Below are 19,601 nucleotides of genomic sequence, written 5' to 3'. Positions count from 1 at the left end.
GGAAAATAATGAAAAAAGAAAACAGATACAAATATTTAAAGGTGTTAAATTGATTTTAATCATAATTCCTTTTGAAGACGACCACTTTTAACAATTGGGTTTTAACTTTCCAGACTTCTTTCCCTAATATGTAGCCATAATCTATCTGTATCTATTTCACATAAAAATATTTATAATTTTGAAATAAAAGTACAATCATACTACCTATTTTTCCCCTCGATCAATATATTGTGAACAAAAATGATTATGTCTAAAGTGTCAAACTACGCATTTTAACCATCTTGGATAGAACTGTTCTGAAATGGAATTTGCTCTCCTGTCTTTTCTAGGGAGCCAACATCAGAGCTTAGCTTCATTCATGCCTGCTAGCTTCCGGCTGGGCTATAAGCTGGGGCTGAACTCAGCTGAAAGGAAGGCGTCAGAGAGTGTGTGCCAGGCTAAGAGCTTATATCTTCTCTTCAGAATGTAGCTGCTTCCTTCCTGCAGTCAGTTGTCCCTTCTCACTGCTTTTAAGGGCTGGCAAAGCAGAAAACCGAGCCTTTCAAGTGCATGGGAAGGAGTACACCTACGTTGTAAGCCCTGTGTGGCATGAAGCAAAGTGACTTTTGTTAATCGATATTCTCTTTCTCAGAGGCGAGTGAAAGAACATTTCCTAAGTACTATGTGCTGGACACATGCTTTATTTTATTTAAGTCTCCTAACAATCCTTTGAGAGAAGTATCTTAGCTCCATCTTCCAAATGATAGCCTGATCCCAGAGAACATTCATTGCTTTGTCCAGGATCACGGAGCTGTAAGGGCCAGAGCTATCCTGGAACCTGGTCTCTTTCACTTCCAAACCCCTGCTATTTTCACTGTACCCTAGCTCTTGCTTGCTACCAAATGTTGTGCTGAGTCTGAATTGATGACATTGTCAGAGGCATGGCCACTGGACTGGCGGGATGCTTCTGTGTGGAGAGGGCTTGGCCTCCCACATAATTTTTCATGACCTCAGAACTGAATAGTAACTGCTCTCATTAGATGACACCAGTATTCCCTGGCCTACCACACTCCATCTTCCTTAAGAAGGGGCAGGACAGTCCAGCTTATATGTTGGAGGGACTTCTCCGGCATCATGTAGAGTGTGGTTGGAAAGGGCCAGACCAGAGGGAAAGAGAAAGAGAAAAAGAAGGTTTTTGCGGTGACACAGTTCACCCAGATCCATGGCAGGGTTGGTGGCCAGGGAAAGGAGAGAAGCAATCAAAGACATGTCTGAACTAAGACTGACAGGACTCGGAGTCCAACTGATTGTAGGGTGATGGAGAGGGGGTATTATGATGACTTCTGGGTTTTAAGTCTGAATACCATTCACTAGGGTACAGGAAGAGTGGGCTTGGGAGAAGGCAGGGTTGGGGAGGGGAAGAAATGATGGAACTTGTTCAGGACATGGTACACCTAAGCAGCATTGTGCAAAGGTAACTGGCCATCAGATCTCTGTAATTCTGCTATCATGGGGTAATATTAAAGTCATCTGCATTCCTTCTGCACCCTGGCAGGAGCAAGGAGCTGAGCCCAGGACAGAGAGGCTCATTGGTGAGCTGGCAAATGTTTAAGACAAAAAGCCTTGACATGGAGCATTTGCTGATCTGCTGATTTCTGTGACACCATGACTAAGTTCAGCTACTAACTCTACATTCACTGAATGTGAAGTTGGAAAGCGATGCACAGTAGCACATCATTATATAGTGTTTCCCTCCACAGATAAAAGAAAACTAAATCAACAATAAGATGTAGCAAAATAATTAGGATCATTGTGGGTGTTTATTTCATTTTTAGTGTCATTTAGTTGTAACTTAATTCTTTTTTTTTTTTAAAGATTTTTTATTTATTTATTTGACAGAGAGAGATCACAAGCAGGCAGAGAGGCAGGCAGAGAGAGAGGAGGAAGCAGGCTCCCTGCTGAGCAGAGAGCCCGATGCGGGCCTCGATCCCAGGACCCTGAGATCATGACCTGAGCCGAAGGCAGCGGCTTAACCCACTGAGCCACCCAGGCGCCCTAATTGTAACTTAATTCTTAATTAGCAATAATCATGCCTTGGATAAACCTCATTGGCTACAATACTTCCACAGCACAAAGCTATAATTCAATTTTTAGTGATGTCTGTGTTTAACAACCAGCTCACAAAATTCTTGACAATTAGTACGCCACTGGAGAAGCTCCAAGAAAGGACAAGTTGGAAGAGCTACAAATCTACCTCCTTGTCACACAGGCTGAGGGACTTCCCCGGGTCACACATCTGGGAGGGCAGATTCAGGCCCAGGACCTAGGAGGAGGCTCTTGGTCCTTCATGCTTCCTGATGGCCCCTCAGTGCCCTGGTCAGTCACACAGACCCAGGGAAAAACCGTGTGGTCCTTGACCCTAGGGTGATGATTCATGTCACCCTGGAGTGAGTGACTCAGGGAAGAGGCTGCTGGGCGGCCTGGAACAAAGAGAACTGGGCAAGATTTATTTCTGCTGGGAGCTAAATGGGAGGCTCAGATACTTTTTTGCTGTTTCCAGTGCCTTTGAACTGCCTCCGATTGAGCAATTGCACATATTTCCAAGAAGAGAAAATTTTTTCAAGTGGACTTATTTTTAAAAAAGAATTGCTGAAGTGAACAAGCTGGGGAGGAAACCTGGGGAAATGTCTTGGCTGACTTCCTGTCATGGCTGGGGGTTGGGCTCGGCTGGAGTGAGATCCGGCCCTGGCTTGACCATTTTTCAGGGTACTTAGAACCCGATCCCAGGAATTTGAGGGTTTCACCAACCCACTTCCTCCAAAATGGTACCCAAGGTCCAAGGAGCTTCCTGAGTGCCAGGGAGTTAGGGTGAGAAGGGCGCGCTTGTACCTGACGTCATCTGTCCTGGCCTACTTGACAAGATATCCACCATGCTTTCTGTGAGTCGTTGGTCAGTAGACGACCCCCGAATCAGTCTTCTCAAGGCACCTTCAAGTCTGGCAACTTTGCTCCTGGCTACATAGAAATGATTGTGCCATGTGCCCCCTGCCCACACACACCTATCCCCTGGGATGAGAGGAGTCTTGTGAGGCTGTCCGAAGGCCTTGTCTATCAAGTCATTCCAAACAATCATTACTTCTCTTTGGGGTCTTTTCTTCAGGGTTCTGTCTGGGAAACGGGACCCAAGACCTCTCTGCTCTTAGCAATTGGGACTTTCCCCCCATCTCTCCAGGGAAGCAGGGCATAGGCTCTTTTCTAGTAACTCACCAGAGTCCATACTTTCATTGCTTTTACATGGCCTCTCCTGTCTGCTCCTTGCCCCATAATCTTTTACTAGTCCTGGGGATGAGGGGAGAATTATGCTTACTTAGGTGCTTTCCCCAAATCTCTTTTCTGTACCCTGAGCCCTCTTCATTTCCCTAAGGTCTAACCCCTCACTACATATGAGGCAGAGACAGACTCCCTTTTCCATACCCCTTGCTGCTACACCTCTCCCCGAGGCAATGAGCACAGAATGGCCTCCATGTTTGTGTGAGGGGAAAGGCAATGGGGGGCTCGGAGGTGTGAGGGGAAGGGAGGGGTCAGTTACTATTTTTGATATCTCAGGTGTCCCCTACTCCAACCCCCTGCTGAGCACAGTGGCTGCCAAATTTTGCACTCTTCCTATTGGGGCTGGCTCAGCATCTCCTCCTGGACATGGTCCTGACACTGGTCTGAGCAGAAGCTGGTTCACTCCAGGGCTGGAATGGGTCTGAATTGGGGGAGCAAGGTACCCCCAGCCAACAGAACCTATAAGAGATCCTCAGGCCTGGAGAGCATGGCTAGAGGGTGGAGACATCATGGGGTGTTGGGAAGTGCTCAGGACCAGCCTCCCTGAAGCACTGCCTGACTGCAGCCCCTGTTATCCCCCCTGGCTCCGTGGACCAGAGAGATTGTGTTGAGGCCAAGAAGTCATCGGGAAGTCCCTTCCAGCCCCTCATATTTCCCTCTCTCTTGCATCTTTCTTCTGCCCTTCTGTACTCTACCCTTGCTTCCCTGGGACTGACCACAGCACAGATCGAGGGCTGACCACAGCATAGACCTGAGATGACCACAGAGCAGGTTTGAGGTGACCGCAGCACAGATCAATGGCTGACCACAATGCAGACCTGCAACTGACCACAGCATAGCCCTGGGATGACCACAGCATGGACCTGGGATGACCACAGTACTTACCCCCTCTCTCTAACCCCACTGGTTGCCCAACAACAGAGTATGTTTGCCAACAAGAGTAAATGCCAGGGTGTAAAGCCCCTGATGGGTTTAATTCCAATCATGTCTAACTGCCTTTTATCTACAAGTTTGTACAGAGAAGTCCTAGAGAGGTCAGGAATGTATCTCCTTTACCTGCAAGAGTAGAAGCTTGAACTCTGCTATTTAGGATTAATGGCAGACTCTCTGGACCTGCTTGGATTTTGATGCCATGACTCAAAGAACTCAACTGCCCTATTCAGAAAGTGGGAAAGGAACTCGTTGAGTACATACAATGCGGCAGCATCTTGCTTGTATTCTCTAAGTTAATTCTTTTTTTTTTTTTTAAAGATTTTATTTATTTTATTTTGACAGATAGAGATCACAAGTAGGCAGAGAGGCAGGCAGAGAGAGAGGGAGGAGGAAGCAGGCTCCTTGCTGAGCAGAGAGCCCGATGCGGGGCTCGATCGCAGGACCCTGGGATCATGACCTGAGCCGAAGGCAGAGGCTTTAACCCACTGAGCCACCCAGGCGCCCCTCTAAGTTAATTCTTATAACAACCCTAATAGAGTCTCCATTTTACAGACGAAGAAACAGAGTGAGGGGAGACTAATCCAGCAGGGAAGAGGCAGAAGAGAATTAGAATCCAATCTTCCAGGTTCCAAAGCCCTCTTGCAGCATCCCAAGGTTAGGAAGCAGGATGGTTTTTTCCTGAGTTTAATCCTGCTTAGGCTTGCTTATGGGATCTAGGACCCAGTTCTGCAGTTAGCCAGGCCGAGGGACCCACAGAAGTGCCTCTCAGCACTTTAACCTGATCTCTGATGCCCCAGATTTTCTAAGTGTGTTGGGGGACTGCCCTGGGGTGAGATCGGGAACCAGGGAGCACCCTCTCTCTCCCATGAGAGTAACCACAGGAGGAGGAAGATTGGGAGGCACTGCCCAAAGATGCCTGCTTTCATAGCATGGACACATTTGTTTATCATATACCAAAAGCAAGCCCTTCAAAATTAGAGGCAGAAAGCTGATGTCTGTAGCAAGTCCTGGGGAATAGGGGTTCTGGGACCTTCTCTGATGGGCCCTCACTCACAAGTATGGCTTTGATTAAGTCTTTGGCCCTGTCTGGACCTGTGATATGGGAGCAGGAGGCAGGACTGGCTGATCTCCAGTGGCCCTCTCCATCATCCTCTGAATTTGCAGAGGGACTGAGAGAGATGTGTGTGCACTCACCCCAAACAATTTCCTTCATCAAATTCTTCATCTAGAGATAGACCAGTGGTATTAATAGCAACCTAATCTCTTTCAAATTCTTTGTGTTGCTAAAATGAAAGCAAAAAATTCAAAGCTGGAAGAACAAAAAACCTCCCTTCTGAGAATTCTGAGTCACTCCAGAAAGGTCAGTGGAGTCTGGATTAACCCGTTTTTTTTTTTTCCCCAGAAGGGCCTCTGGCTTTTCCCCAGACACCCAAAGATTAACAAAGAAAATGTGAGAGCCACTCAGCTTGTAGACTGTGCTCCTGGGTCACTGTGATTCAGAGAGCAGTATGGTTTCCTCTGGGCTGATGGCAAGGCTCTGGGAGAGGCATTCTTGGGGCCATTATAAAGGCCACTGCTTGCCAAGACCACTACCCATGAGCCAGTGGCCTTGACCAGTTGGGGACTGGGGAGTCAGACAGACCTCATGGGTTTTGTGACTTTGAATAAGTCTTTAGGGCTCTTTCCTCACTTGTAAAATGGGATTAATAATGTTCATAATAATATACTGGGGTACCTGGGTGGCTCAGTAAGTTAAGCATCTGCCTTCAGCTTGGGTCATGATCCCAGGGTCCTGGGACAGAGCCTGGTGTTGGGTTCCTTGCTCAGCCAGGAGACTGCTTTTCTCTCTGCTCCTCTCCCTTGCTAGTGCGCTCCTTCTCTCTCCCTCTGATATAAATAAGTACAATCTTTTTTTTTAAATTTTTTAAATTTATTTTCAGTGTAACAGTATTCATTGTTTTTGCACCACACCCAGTGCTCCATGCAATTCGTGCCCTCTCTAATACCCACCACCTGGTTCCCCCAACCTCCCACCCTCCGCCCCTTCAAACCCCTCAGATTGTTTTTCAGGGTCCATAGTCTCTCATGGTTCACCTCCCCTTCCAATTTCCCTCAACTCCCAACCTTTTAAAAGAAAATAGTACTTATGAGGTTTTTGTAAAGGCCCTTGCTAAATCATGAGCCGTGATGATGCTTATAGGGACACAGGCAACCACCACAGGAAGCCAGTGTCCCTCCCACAGGCTTAGGGGTGCAGGATAGAGGTGTTCTGCCAGCTGTGTGTGGGCATGCCTATGTTTGAATGGCTACTCCATCAGAGCAGTCCTCTCCTGCCCTCCTGCACTCTCCCCACAGTCCACAGGGCCCTACAGTGGTTTTCCAGGGGGGCAGAGCCTGTGCAGCTGATCTAATAAGTGTAGGACTTTCTGGGGTGAAAGTTTCAAAGGCAAACAAATGGACAGCTGTATGAATGGAGAAGTCAAAGCCATGTGGGCGAATATATAGCCTGACAGATAGATGGATAGGTAAATGGGTGCATTTGTTACCCTACAGTGGGAGTCCTGAAACCTCAAACTGTAGGCCCACACCTTTGCCCTCATAAGATCCCTGCCTGACAAGCTGCTGCTTCCTCTGCCCTGCCTCCCCCCCACCACCCACAGCTCCACTGGGAATGTACATTCCAGCTCTCTGTGGGGCAGGTTCCTCTGTTGGGTTCTACTGTACTTTAGCAGAACTCCAGGTGGAGGAGATAGAGGAGAGGAGTGGGGAGATGGGTGTGGGGTCAGACTAGCCTGCATTATAATCCTTGGCCTGGCGCTTATTTGCTGTGGGAGCTCATGCAAGTTACTGAACCTCTCTGATCCTTACTTCTTTAATATGTAAAATGGAAATAATAAAACCCATCTCACAGGGGTTAAGCAAGATAGCATGGTATGTGACACTCAGTAGGCAAACTAGAAATATGTAATGAATGGGAGAATGAAGAAAAGTATAGTAGTTTGCTTTCTTTCATGAGCATGGTTGGGGGCAGATAAAATATTTAAATATGGATTAGAGACGTTTGGCCTTGTCAGTTACACAAATGATTGGAGAGCTATCCCAGCAGAGGCTTAGGTAATTTGCACTAGGTACAAAGGTTACTGGACCCAGTTAAGTTGTTTCCCTCCTTTGCACCTCAGTTTTCCTTCCTATAAAATGGGCCAAACTATATTATTAAGCACTGGCTGGGGACAGAATGAGTAGAATCTAAAAAGCTGACTGGCTCTTGACAATGACCTGTCTAACCCTTTACCCACCAAGCTAAAGAGGTAGTTAGAAGGGCCCTGAAAACAGGTTAAAGAAGGAACAGCTCAGAGACCAAACATTACTAAATATTTTTTCCTTTTATGGGTCGGTGCTCTAGATCACCACTTCCTGCAGATTATATTCCTAACTTTGCTGTGATGGATGCAAGGTCCATGTGCCCACGAGCTCCAGCAGAACCCAGATGTCACCCTGGGGGAAGGACTCTGCTGCTACCTTGCTATTTTAAGCAGAGAGTTTATAATAATGGACGGGAGAGCAAGCAAACAGGGCAGGAGCAGCGTGGGAATGGCATTGGCAGGCCAGGCTGCTGGGGCGCCCCCTGAGGGGTTCGGGGTTCTGTCTTGTCAAACGTGAGGCCACAGCCAGCCTCCACTCTGCTTTGTCCTGCAGCAACTTACATCTCTTAGAGCTGTCTCACTTAATTCATTTCTGTTTTGCTTTGCTTTCTGACCAAGGGACTCACTTAAATTAAGGTCTTTCTTGAAGAGTAGGAGGTGAGGAGGAACAGAAAATGAGATATTTTTTTATGTGACTTTAGGATACCATGATCCCAGAATCATATGAAATGGCACCATTACATTCGTGGTTTCTTGTCGCTAGGAAGAGTCAAAGAATTCAGTGACACCTAGGGTTGAAAATGGCCCCTGGAGTGTTAGGAATCCTATGACCATTACCCTGGACTTTGCTGGAACTCTCCCAGGAGTAGGGAATTTATTACCTTAAAAAGTAGCCTGTTTCATCTCAAATAGTTTCAACCACTAGAGAGGGTTCCCTTGCCTTGATCTGACCTTTCATTCATTGGTCATGCACTTATCCTTTGGGGACAACAGAATTACAGGAATGAATTTCAAGTATCTGAGAAGCACTTTTATTTTTCCCTGCACCATCTATTTTCCAGGCTAAAGATCTTTAGTTCTTTAAAGACAAATTCTTGCTTCCTGCATATTGCTTCCCCTTTTAGGAACATACTCCAATTTGTCTGAATCCTTCTTACCACTCAGAGTGCAATACACTTCGTATAGATTAAGGTGGAAAAGAAAGTAGAACTGTCACCTCCCATGTTTTGGAAACCATATTACTATTAAGACAGGCTGAACCTTCACATAAATCCATCATCACTTAAGAGGTTTCTAGGGGGGACGCCTGGGTGGCTCAGTTGGTTGGACGACTGCCTTCGGCTCAGGGCGTGATCCTGGAGTCCCGGGATCGAGTCCCACATCAGGCTCCCAGCTCCATGGGGAGTCTGCTTCACTCTCTGACCTTCTCCTCGCTCATGCTCTCTCTCACTGTCTCTCTCTCTCAAATAAATAAATAAAATCTTTAAAAAAAAAAAAAGAGGTTTCTAGGGAAGTGCACCAACTTTCCCAGTATAATTAGGGTTTGTGGATAGTCTTTTGCTAATGTCAACCCCTGTGACCATATACTTTGTCCAGCACCACTGATATCACTGCTGCTGAAATCCAAGTAAAGGTAATAGAAATTAATCACAGAGCCAACCTTTGGGTAGATCTGTTGCTTATTTCATCCATACAGTGGCTGGTTGGGAAGAGACACATAGTATGCCCTGGCCTTATATTTTCATTCCCAAGAGACAGGTTGAATCTGTTCAGTAGGGCTTCTCCCTTCCTGTCTCACCTTCCCCTCTGGCAATTCTGTTCAGAGAAATTTCACTCGGCATTTCAGTATTCAAGGTTCAGCTCAAACACCATTTCTAACATGGATCTAGTCTAAAACTTTATCTCACCTGTCCCAATTTTCAGAGTTGGGGATCCTTTTCTGAGATCCTGCCACTTCTCTTACTTTCAAAGTCTTAACAGTTACATTGTTTTCATACTGCCTCCAACCACTGGACTCTCCTCCCCAAGGAGTACCCCAAGGAGTACATCTTCATCATCTTTAAGTCACCAGCACCTGGCACAGGGCCTGGTAGGGACTGTGTAAAGTCAGTGTGGTGAATGAACGAATGATTTAGTTCATGGATTTCCTACTTGAGATGAGACTTCTTGAGTTGACCAGCAGAGGTCACCCCAATTGTTTGAAAGCTGAACTACCATTCCACTGCCGAGACTGATGGAAGTCAAGATGGTGGTCACATTGACCAGCCCCGTGGCTAAAGTTCTCTAGTTCTTTAAATACCAGTCGACAAGCAATTTCTCTTCTAGTTATCAGTGATGAATCAAATCCCTGCCTTCCTCAGGAAGCTCAGTCAATGGTGTGTATGTTGGATAGGGGCATCTTTCAGAGTTGTGGCTGATGTCAGATCTGAGCCTGCCCACAACCCTCTGGCTCTAGGCCCTTGGGCCTTCCTGCAGCCAGCACCCTTACATAGGACCTAGGACATAGTAGGTACTCAGTAAATGACAGTGTTCTTTATTTTTCCTGTGTGTGTCCCAGTAGCCCCTGACTGTGTCTGAGGGCAGGGTCTGCATCTGGTGGCTTTCATCTGCTGACTAGCAGATCAACAACTTCAGGAAATCTCTGAAGTTATAGAACGAGGCTGGTTGCTTGTTCTGCAGGTCCCTGAAGGCTTCTCCCACCCCATTAGGGAAAGAGGACCTGGAGGAATTTAGTGGGGGAAGAGGTTAGGTAAAGGCCTATGGACTCTGGCTGAGCTTCCTGGGCTGAAGATCTCCAATCAGGTGGTCTCTGTGAGCACCTACCCTGTGCTCAGTGCTGTCTATTATTTCATCCTTAGAACATACCTGCTGGGAGACATTCGTATCTCTGTTCCTCTGACAAGGAAAGTGAGGCTCAGAGGTAAAGCCAATGTTCAAGGCCACACAGCCTATGAGTGGCAGAGTGGGAACTCAAATCCAGGTATAAGGTTCCAAGACCTGTGTTCTTTCTACCTTGCTATCCTTCCTCTCCAGACTGAAACTTCACATTACTGGCCTTTTCTAAGAAGAAGCAGAGGAGCCAGGCCCACTGGTTCAGGTCTGTTGGAGAGATCATGGTCCTAGACCTCTGGATTGGTGAGAAACATGAAAAAATAGTTAGTAGTTATAAGTAACAGTAGTTAGTAGTTACAAGTTAGGACAAGTAGTTATAAATTAGTAGGTATAAGTAAAACCAACCCAAATTTACTTAGACACAAAGAAATTTAATTGTTTGTATAACTGGTGAGTACAGAAAGAATTCAGGCTTCATGTGAACTTTGGTCAGAGATGAACCTTCTTTTTTTCTGCAGGTGTCTTGGCCCTACTCCCTTCTTCTATGCGTGTCAGTTTTATCCTTAGTCTGGACTTCCAAATGGAAACAAAATGGCATCAGTAACATCAGGTCTTACATCTGTGTGTTCTACCACCCAAAGCAAGATAAAGCACCTGGGTCCCAGAACACTGCAGTGTGCTCACTGGTTTACAGTGGACCTATTTTAGTTTTAATATATTTTTATCTCCAGGGGTACAGGTCTGTGAATCTCCAGGTTTACACACTTCACAGAACTCACCATAGCACATACCCTCCCCAGTGTCCATAACCCCACCCCCCTTCTACCAACCCCCCTCCCCCCAGCAACCCTCAGTTTGTTTTTGTGAGATTAAGAGTCACATATGGTTTGTCTCCCTCCCAATCCCATCTTGTTTCATATATTCTTCTCCTACCCACTTAAGCCCCCATGTTGCAGTACCACTTGCTCATATCAGGGAGATCATATGATAGCTGTCTTTCTCCGATTGACTTATTTCGCTAAGCATGATACCCTCTAGTTCCATACAGTGGACCTATTTTCTATCCCTGACCCAATCACTATGGTCAGATAAGTGAGATTATGTTGACTGGGTCAATACCAGCTGGGCCTCAAGTTTGCTACACCATGAGACAGGATAAGCCTGGTTTCTGGGGAAGCAAAGAAAGGTTGCTCCAGGTGGGCACTGCAGAAGGCACACAAGATCCACCCTGGCGGAGCCTCCAGAATCACAGGTCTGTTGAGGGTTGTCCTCAAGGGAGAGAGCCCCATACTAAGGGTTAGAAAAGATGTTGATGGACATGAGGCCAGCCATGGGATACAAAGTCCAGAAACAACCTCCTCTTACTCAACCCAGGGAAGGAAGGCTATGTAGTAGAGTGAAAAGAGCCTTCGCCGCAAAACTGGAATATTGGGATTCAAATGCTTGGTTCTTTATATAATTTTGGCAAATGGCTACCACTCTCTGAAGGCATTCTCTCTTCTATAAAATGTGAATACTAATACCTACATCAGAGATCATTATGAGGATTAAATTAGGTGATGTTGGAAATGCTCCTAGGATAGTGCCTGGTATGTAGTAGGTGCTTAATAAATGATACATAAGTACAAATCTGATCCCCATGGAATGTCCTCCATTAGCTATGGCTTTGAGGAGTTTGGAGCAATTTTCTCCCTTCTGGGATAGCTGTGTTTACTCTAAGGACCAAATTAGATGGAAAATCTCTAAGGTCATCTCTGACTTTGTAAACAGAGCAAATGAACAGGAGGAAATGCAATTCCAAATGTCCTCTCCTAGCCTAGTCCAACCTCTGGTGTTGATGCAAACTCAAGCAGGCTTTTTCTGCAGCTCATGGCTCCTGGAAATGGAATCCAGCCTGGGTCAGGGATGGGAGTGGATTTGACTTGTCCTTTTGGCGTCTCCTCAGCCTGCGGAGCCCAGGCCTCTTGGAGCATCTTGGGGCTGACGCCGTGGAGGTTCCGGGCACACGCGGCCACTCCCGCCAGGAGGCTGCCATGCCCCACATTCCCGAGGACGAGGAGCCCCCTGGAGAGCCACAGGCACCCCAGAGCCCCACCGGCCAAGTAAGTGCCCCCTCCTTGCCTGCAGTTAGTCTGGCAGGGGCCAAGCCAAGTACCCTGGGCTGTGCCACATCACTCAGCCTGACTAGAGAGTTTGCTGGCAGCCTGTGCAGGCTGCAGTGGGCACCTGGGGGAAGGTATGCGGCTGCCACACTGAGGAATAAATACCCAGAGTCCATTTGAATTGGCCAAGCCATACTGAGAGTGGAACCTCCATGTCTGACTGAAGTTTCCTGGGAGGTCCAACCACCCTAACCCTGCAGGCACCCTCCTAGAATGGAGAAAGACTTGGAGGAGAACTGTCAGCACAGAGGGCCTTGTCATGTCAGGATTATGGTCACCAGCAAAAGGCCATTTAAACTGAGTCTACTTAAAATGAAGATCCAAATTTTATAGTAGATAGTGGAAAAGATTTTCAGTAAAATTGTATTGCAAAAAAAATGATGAAAAGAAATAAACTTAAAGGGTCTCATTGTGATTGCATTGTACAAATGAAATTATGAAAACAAATTATTTTAGCTGTACATATAACAAAAAATTGATCATGTGATACTTTTTTTGATAATTTGTTCACATGAACCACATCCCTCACATTTTACTTTACAGCACCTCAGTTAAGAGACTATGTGTTTAATATTTAAGGGCTTCATTCATTTTCCCAAGGACATCTATGGATCCTTCAATATGCAAATCATTTTCTCATAAAGAACCTATCTTGTCTCATCATCCTTGTAATTTTTTCTTTGTTATCTACTCCAGCTCCATTTGCTCTTTACTGGTCCAAGACCTTGCATGTGAAGTTTTCCAACTCTGTTTTCTTTGATTTTATGAACTTTGCAGTTGGTTTGCACTTGTACTATTCCCGTCATATCTGACAGATGTCCGAACTGAACTCAGCCTGAAGGGACTTGTTAAGGGAGGGAAGGATGTATGAGTGAGCATTAATTTGGTAAGCAGGCAGACTCTCAGTGAACATTTTCATGTTCGGATGACATTTGTTTTCTTGCATGTCATAATTGTGGGAATTCAGACAGTAAATACTTAGAAAAGAATGGCTTCTTGTATCTCCCTCTCCCAAACTTGGATTGAGATGTTGCAGAACTTGGTACACTTGGTGAGCCCTTGAATTTCTAAGTGGCGGTAAGCCAAGCCCCCATGCATTTGGCCACTGGTAGTCAGCTCAGTGTTTTATTGAACCTCTTCCAGGAATGTCATGGGGCTAGTGTGTGCTGCATGTCAGTTGGTCTCAGTGGCAGGTTGCTCTTCTATGGGTGATGTATGGTCTTCCCCAAATTGGGTACTCTGTTGCTGCTGCTTTTCTACCACTGCTCCTAACCAGGCATGGACAATTCCCTTAAAACACTGGTAATAGTGGGCTATAAGTTTTAGCCAACAAAAAATTTAATACACTGAAAGTTTGAAGATGAAAGAAGGATATGACAGCATAAAGCAAAAGATCGCATCTGGATTCAAATGTGACTGCTCCCTCTTCTCAGTCATGACTTTCCCAGGTTCTGTCCCCTTAGCATCCTTACTTCTTAGCCCTGGGTTCCTTCTTACCATGGCCCTTCCTGACCCCTTCCACCTCACTAATAACAACAGTGTGCTGAAGTCAGATTCTGATGTAAAATCTGGCTCCTGAATCCTAGCCAGCTCCCCCAAACAGCTGTCATGCTATGCTCCCCAAAAATACAAGTGCTCTGAAAGAAAAAAAGAAAGCATAATTAATTGGCAAAGCTGCAACTCCACTGTTAGTGAAGAGATCTTTTTACACTGAGTTTAGTTTACCTTTAGTTCATCATCTCACCTCTCTAAATAACCTTTAAGCCTTCTCAGGAGACTAAGACAAGATAGCACAAAAGCCTGATAGCCCTCTTGACTATTACGACTTTGAACCACACCTAGGTGCAGCTCCAGTGGGTCAGAGGTGAGCATGAATTTCCAGGCACAGCCAAGCCAGGGAAGGGAATCCATGAGCTAATGACACACTTGAGGGTCAGAGAGCCCTAACTGAACAGCAGGAGCTCCAGATTCCAGCTTTCCACAGGCTCATTCTCCTTGTGACCTTGAACCAGAACCAGACTTCTGTAACATGAGGGCATGGACTTCCATGATTTCTGAAGGGCCTTCAAATGCCATGATTCTATCTCTGTGCCTTTGGGAAGTCAAGACAATAAAGGAGATGTTTGTGATACCCGTAGCCTCTACATTGCTGGAGCCCAGCAGGAGAAGAACTCATGAGGACTTCACGTGAACTGATGCCGAGGTCCTTAAGGGAGGACCATTAACACAGGATTTAAGAATGTGGACTCTAGAGTCAGACCAAGCTGGACTCCTCCACATCCCGGTCAAAAGACCTCCTGTGAGCCTGTTAACTTTTCTGTGCCTCTGCTTCCTCATCTCTTCCTCTGGGCAAGTGTTAGTGGCTGCCTCCTAGACTCTGATCAGCCCAGTTCTCTAGTACCTTTTTGACTTGCAGGACCATGGGGCTGGGGCAGATTAGACCCTAAACTGAAGACGACATCAGATGCAATATCTTTTTATTCTCTGCCCTTACTGATAGGCACTAGGCATCCCTGAGTGCTCCAGAAGTCCATGGGCATTGTCAGTGAAGAACACCTCCCTCTTTGACCCATCAGACAATGTACAGTGGGCTTCTCAGGCAGCCACAGCCTCAAGGGAAGGTCAGGCCTTGTGAATAGGGCTGGAGTCTCCAGGGGCTGGAGTGCAAGTTCCTGGGAGCAGCGGAAATCAGGCAGCCAGGAAAGCAGGGTTGGCTAGGAGGATTTGGCTGAAATTCCTAGCACCGTGTGAACTCCTTCTCTGTGAAGCGGGCAAAGAACCAGAGCATCCTTCTGAGTTTACAGTTCCCCCGGGTCCAGTCCTACTTCTAGTTCCTCAAACCCCAGCCCCCATTTCCCATCACTGACATGAACACTAGCTGAGACCTTCTCACACAAAAACACAAAAGCTGCAGACCTAGATCCTGTTTTTCTCTCTACATGCGTGCATACACACACACACACACACACACACACACACACACAACCTTGAGGTCCCTAATCAGAAGCTGTAATCAAGACCCACAAAGAAATAAAGCTTCTGGACAATGCACTCAGTGAGGTTATGTCCTGAGTGTGTTTTCTGGGTTGGCCCTAGAACAGGGAGGGGCTCAAATGAATAAGCTTATAGCCAAGAGGTTTTGGCAGCAATGAAAGCTGTCAGGATACAAGCCTGGGACCTTAAGGAACCACAGAATGACAGATCATCAGAGCTAAGAGCTAGAAGGAATACTAGATCTCATCTGAGACCCTTACCTCCCAGGCAGGCAAAGTTCTGCGTAGTGTGACCCCCCAGAGAGTTACCTGGAAGCTTGTTAAACCTGGATTCCTCTGCCAACCTAGGCCTATCAAATCAGTGTCTTCTGGGTTGGGTCCTGGGAGTTTGTAGAAGTAGCTGTATACAGAGGAACTCCCCACCTCACAAGGAAATCTGTGCTGTGGTTGGCCAGTTTGGCTTGCTGGTCAAGCTGGAACTTCCTCCCTGTGACTGCCCCTCAGTTCTGCCCTCCACAACTGCCTATAGTGGGTGAAAACCTACCGATGGAGGAAGGCAGTTTATGCATCCTTCCAGAGTCCCTTTTCCTCTCTTCCTCCAGACATTGCTCCCAGAACTCTCCTTTGGGCACATACCTACCCTGTCTCCCCTAATCATGGGACACTAGACCTGGCCCTGGGCCCGAGAGGCAGCAAGACCAGGACATCAACCATTTCCTGGCCAGTGACCAGCAGCCATGTCAGGAAGCTGACTTGTTGGAACAGCATGGCTTCCTCAGAAGTGCCTTGTAAACCTGAATGTGCAAAGACTTTCAGGTTAGCTCTAGTAGCTGGCTCTAGTTTCCACCCAGACAATCCCCATCCTCTCTCAGGGCTTTCTGGAAGTCCCCAGGTGCATGTCAATGTGAACTCATAAGCAGACCACCTTTCATATCGTCTGTTTCAGTAGCTCCCCTTCTACCACCCCCTCACGAAATCCCACCCCCGTCTCCATTGTCCACAACACTTAATAAATATGCCAGGCACTATTCTACTGTATTAACTTTTTAAACTTTCAATCAACCTTATGAGGTAAGTATCATCATCCCCATTTCATAGCTGAGGAAGCTGAAGCACAGAGAAGTTAAGTAGCTTCCTTCAAGGTTGTATAACTCATAAGCAGCAGGCCCAGGATTCGAAACCAGACAACCTGGCAGCTGGGGCTTTGCCTCTGGGACCCTTTGTGGGAGCCCTGGGTGCCTGAAGGCACTGTCCTGTTCTTTTGAAGTCCTTGTCTGAGATAGCCAACCTGGGCCCCCCAAACGCACTGCCATGCACACTCCAAAGCACTATAGGGTCTTACTTCTGCTTGCCATCCTCTCTGATGCCTGAGCCCATGGGGCCAGAAAATACAGCTCAGTGTTACACATTCTGCTGAGAAACAGTGCTGCCTATGCCTTCTTCATTCTTTCTCAGCAATCAGACAATAAAACAGCCCAACTCGATGCACATTGACTCCTAGAAACACAGATCACTATGCAATTCCTGGTTCTGGCCACACACGAGTTACTCCCTCTGTACATCTCCCTAGATGCCTACTTTGTACTGCATTTTCTGATCCTCTAGACAACTTGATGCTTATCCATGTTATACAGCAGCATCTTTTTGACTTAAGATTACTGAAGCACTCAACTAACCAGTAGCATCCCTGCTCCCACCGCTATCCCCACCTCCAATTTTTAATTAACTGAAAATTAGGTTGGCATGTGCTCTGGAGAATCCGCCCTTTGTGTGTGGCCCTAACAGGAAGGGATTGGTTGTGGAGCTCCTAGAACCTCTGACCACAAAGCTGCTGGGCCTCCTCTTTTGGCTCAGAATTGGGGATCTTGGTATCTGCTGCCATAATGAATCTGGAATTCTCTCCCTGTTTGTGTCAGTGTAGTGAGAGACCCATCCTAGCTTACCAACATTAGTCAGTGGGACAGACCCAGAGCTGAGCACGCTCAGCTGTCCTTTTAGAAGAGAAAAATACCAAGTAGGCTTCCCCAAGCAGCCAGGGAGTTCTAGAAGGGACAGGAAATGCTTCCATTCCATAGGAATGCAAGGTATAGGTATTATGGCAGTGTGGAAAGAGCTGGGCTTCACATCCTTGAGTGGGACCTGGGGTAAGTTACTCATTTTGCCTGTTTCCTCATCTGTAACCTGAGACTTACAGTAATAGCTGCTAACAACAGTGAACCTTTAAGGAAACTTTCCTATGTTCCAGACACTTTGCTAGGTTTGTGGGACACTTTATCTCATTTGATTTTCAGAAGATCTCTGAGGGATACGTATTGTTGTTATCCCTATTTAGGGATGAAGATTTGAAGCACAGTAAAGCAAAGTAATGTGTGCTAGCTAATACAGCTAAGTCACTGAGCCTAGAGTCAAACCCCAGGCAGTTTGACTTTAATTACCAGAATAATATATATAAAGTGCCAAGCAAGGTCCTCATCCCATAATAGGCTCTCAGTCCCTAATACAGCACAAAACAGTTTTTTAAAAGATTTTATATATATTACTGCAATCAATGCCCTAACCCCACTGTAAGAAGAGCAATCATCACCCCCAGGGAGCTGGAAGTTTGGAGCAGTTAGGTATCATATCCAGATGCAGGGAAAGAAGCTAAACATGGGGCGCCTACCATGTTCTAAACTAAACTCTTTATATTAATTATCTCAGATAACCTTCATGATGTCCTATAAGTTAGCTATGGCTATACCTAGTTTATGGATTAGGAAAACAGGCTTGGGAGGTTAAGTCAGTTGTCCAAAGGGCATAACAAGGAAGTGGCAATACCTGGATTCTATTGCCTCGTGGCTGTAAGCTGAGGAAACAGGGCTAGAATTATTATTTTTTTCTTTCTAGTCCAGAAAATAGTCCACTATACCATAAAAGAATTTGAGCACACAGGAAAGGCACAACTATTCACTCATACATGATAGGCACCCAATAAATATGGAATTGAGTTGAATTTACTTAATACAGTTGACCCTTGAACAACATGGGAGTTAGGGACGCTAACTCTACTGCACAGTTGAAAATCCATGTATAACTTTTGACTCTTGGAAAACTTAACTACTAATAGAAAACTGTTGATTGGAAGACTTTCTGATAACATAAAAAATCATGAACACATATTTTGTTATATTATACATCTTATTCTCTACATTCTTATCATAAGTTAGCTAGAGAAAAGAAAATGTTATTAAGAAAATTATAAAGAAGAGAGAATATGTTTAGAGTACAATACTCTTAAAAAACTCCACATATAATTTCTAACCCACATTCAAGAGTTAATTATAAACGTTTATTGAATTCATTCAATAAATGTTTATTAAGCACTACCTAAGGCCCCACTCTCAAAGAGTTTACCTCCCTGTGGGTTTACAATCTAATGACAACTACTTTCTGATCTAATTTGCTTTGTGTTCTCTTCTCTGATTAGGAATATGAGGATCCTTGGTCTTGCTATCCCCAGAAATATCTAGAGCTTACCAACATGCTTTACCATATAAGGTAGATTGCCAGCTTTTCCCTTCATTTTATCCCCTTGGCTGTCCAGGCCCTGTGTTCACTGGCCAGGAGACTGGGGTTCTATCTACACCTCCCCATAGACCCCTTGGGAAATGTGTGAGAAAAAGGTTTGGGACCCAAAGAATCAATGGTCTGTAAGGAATGGGATTAAGACAAAATAGACAGTGCACATAAAACCCTAGGAACCCAGTGACAGCTGTGTGGAGTGGGGACATGCCCTCACCTCACTTGATGAGAACCCTCATGCCAGGCTTCTTTTGTGATAGGCACTGCTCTAAGCACTTTACAAGCAGTAACCTCACAACAACTCTAGGAAGTAGGTATGATAATTATTTCATTTTACAGATGAGAAAACTGAGGCAGGTAAGGAAGTACACTCCACACACTAGAAACTGGCCAGTACCTTGAATGTCCAATTGAGGGTTTTGAATTCATCCTCTCTGAGCTTATCTTCATTTATCATTATCTTTTGCAAGAACAGCCTCAATTACAATCTTCAATGAAATATCTTCAAATGAATTATCAGTAAAACATTGGGAGATAACGTATGAGATATTGAAACCATCTATTGGGCACCTGCCATGTGGTCCCATTTCCTTAAAGTAGATATTATTTTCTTTATTTTATAGAAGAAGAAACTGTGTCTCTGTGAGGGTAAGTAATTGTCAAAGTCC

At 45.7% G+C, this 19,601-nt stretch overlaps 1 protein-coding gene and 1 non-coding gene across 2 annotated transcripts in view; one reads left to right on the top strand and one right to left on the bottom strand.

Annotated features, from left to right (window-relative positions):
- The window catches only part of IRAG1 (inositol 1,4,5-triphosphate receptor associated 1), a 126,433-nt gene that overhangs the window by 33,286 nt on the left and 73,546 nt on the right, over nt 1-19,601 (top strand). Inside the window, 2 exon segments of the mRNA XM_044258830.1 lie at nt 12,163-12,189; nt 12,192-12,319. Coding sequence (XP_044114765.1) covers nt 12,163-12,189; nt 12,192-12,319 — 155 coding nt within the window.
- LOC122914727 lies at nt 1,973-2,117 on the bottom strand. Its single transcript, XR_006385828.1, has one exon. It is a non-coding gene; the product is annotated as a U4 spliceosomal RNA (small nuclear RNA).

This window comes from Neovison vison, chromosome 7 (genome assembly GCF_020171115.1).
Source record: "Neovison vison isolate M4711 chromosome 7, ASM_NN_V1, whole genome shotgun sequence".
NCBI classification, from domain to species: Eukaryota; Metazoa; Chordata; class Mammalia; order Carnivora; family Mustelidae; genus Neogale; species Neogale vison.
The sequence above is the reverse complement of the archived record's forward strand: the minus strand, read 5'-3'. Positions and strand labels throughout refer to the sequence as shown.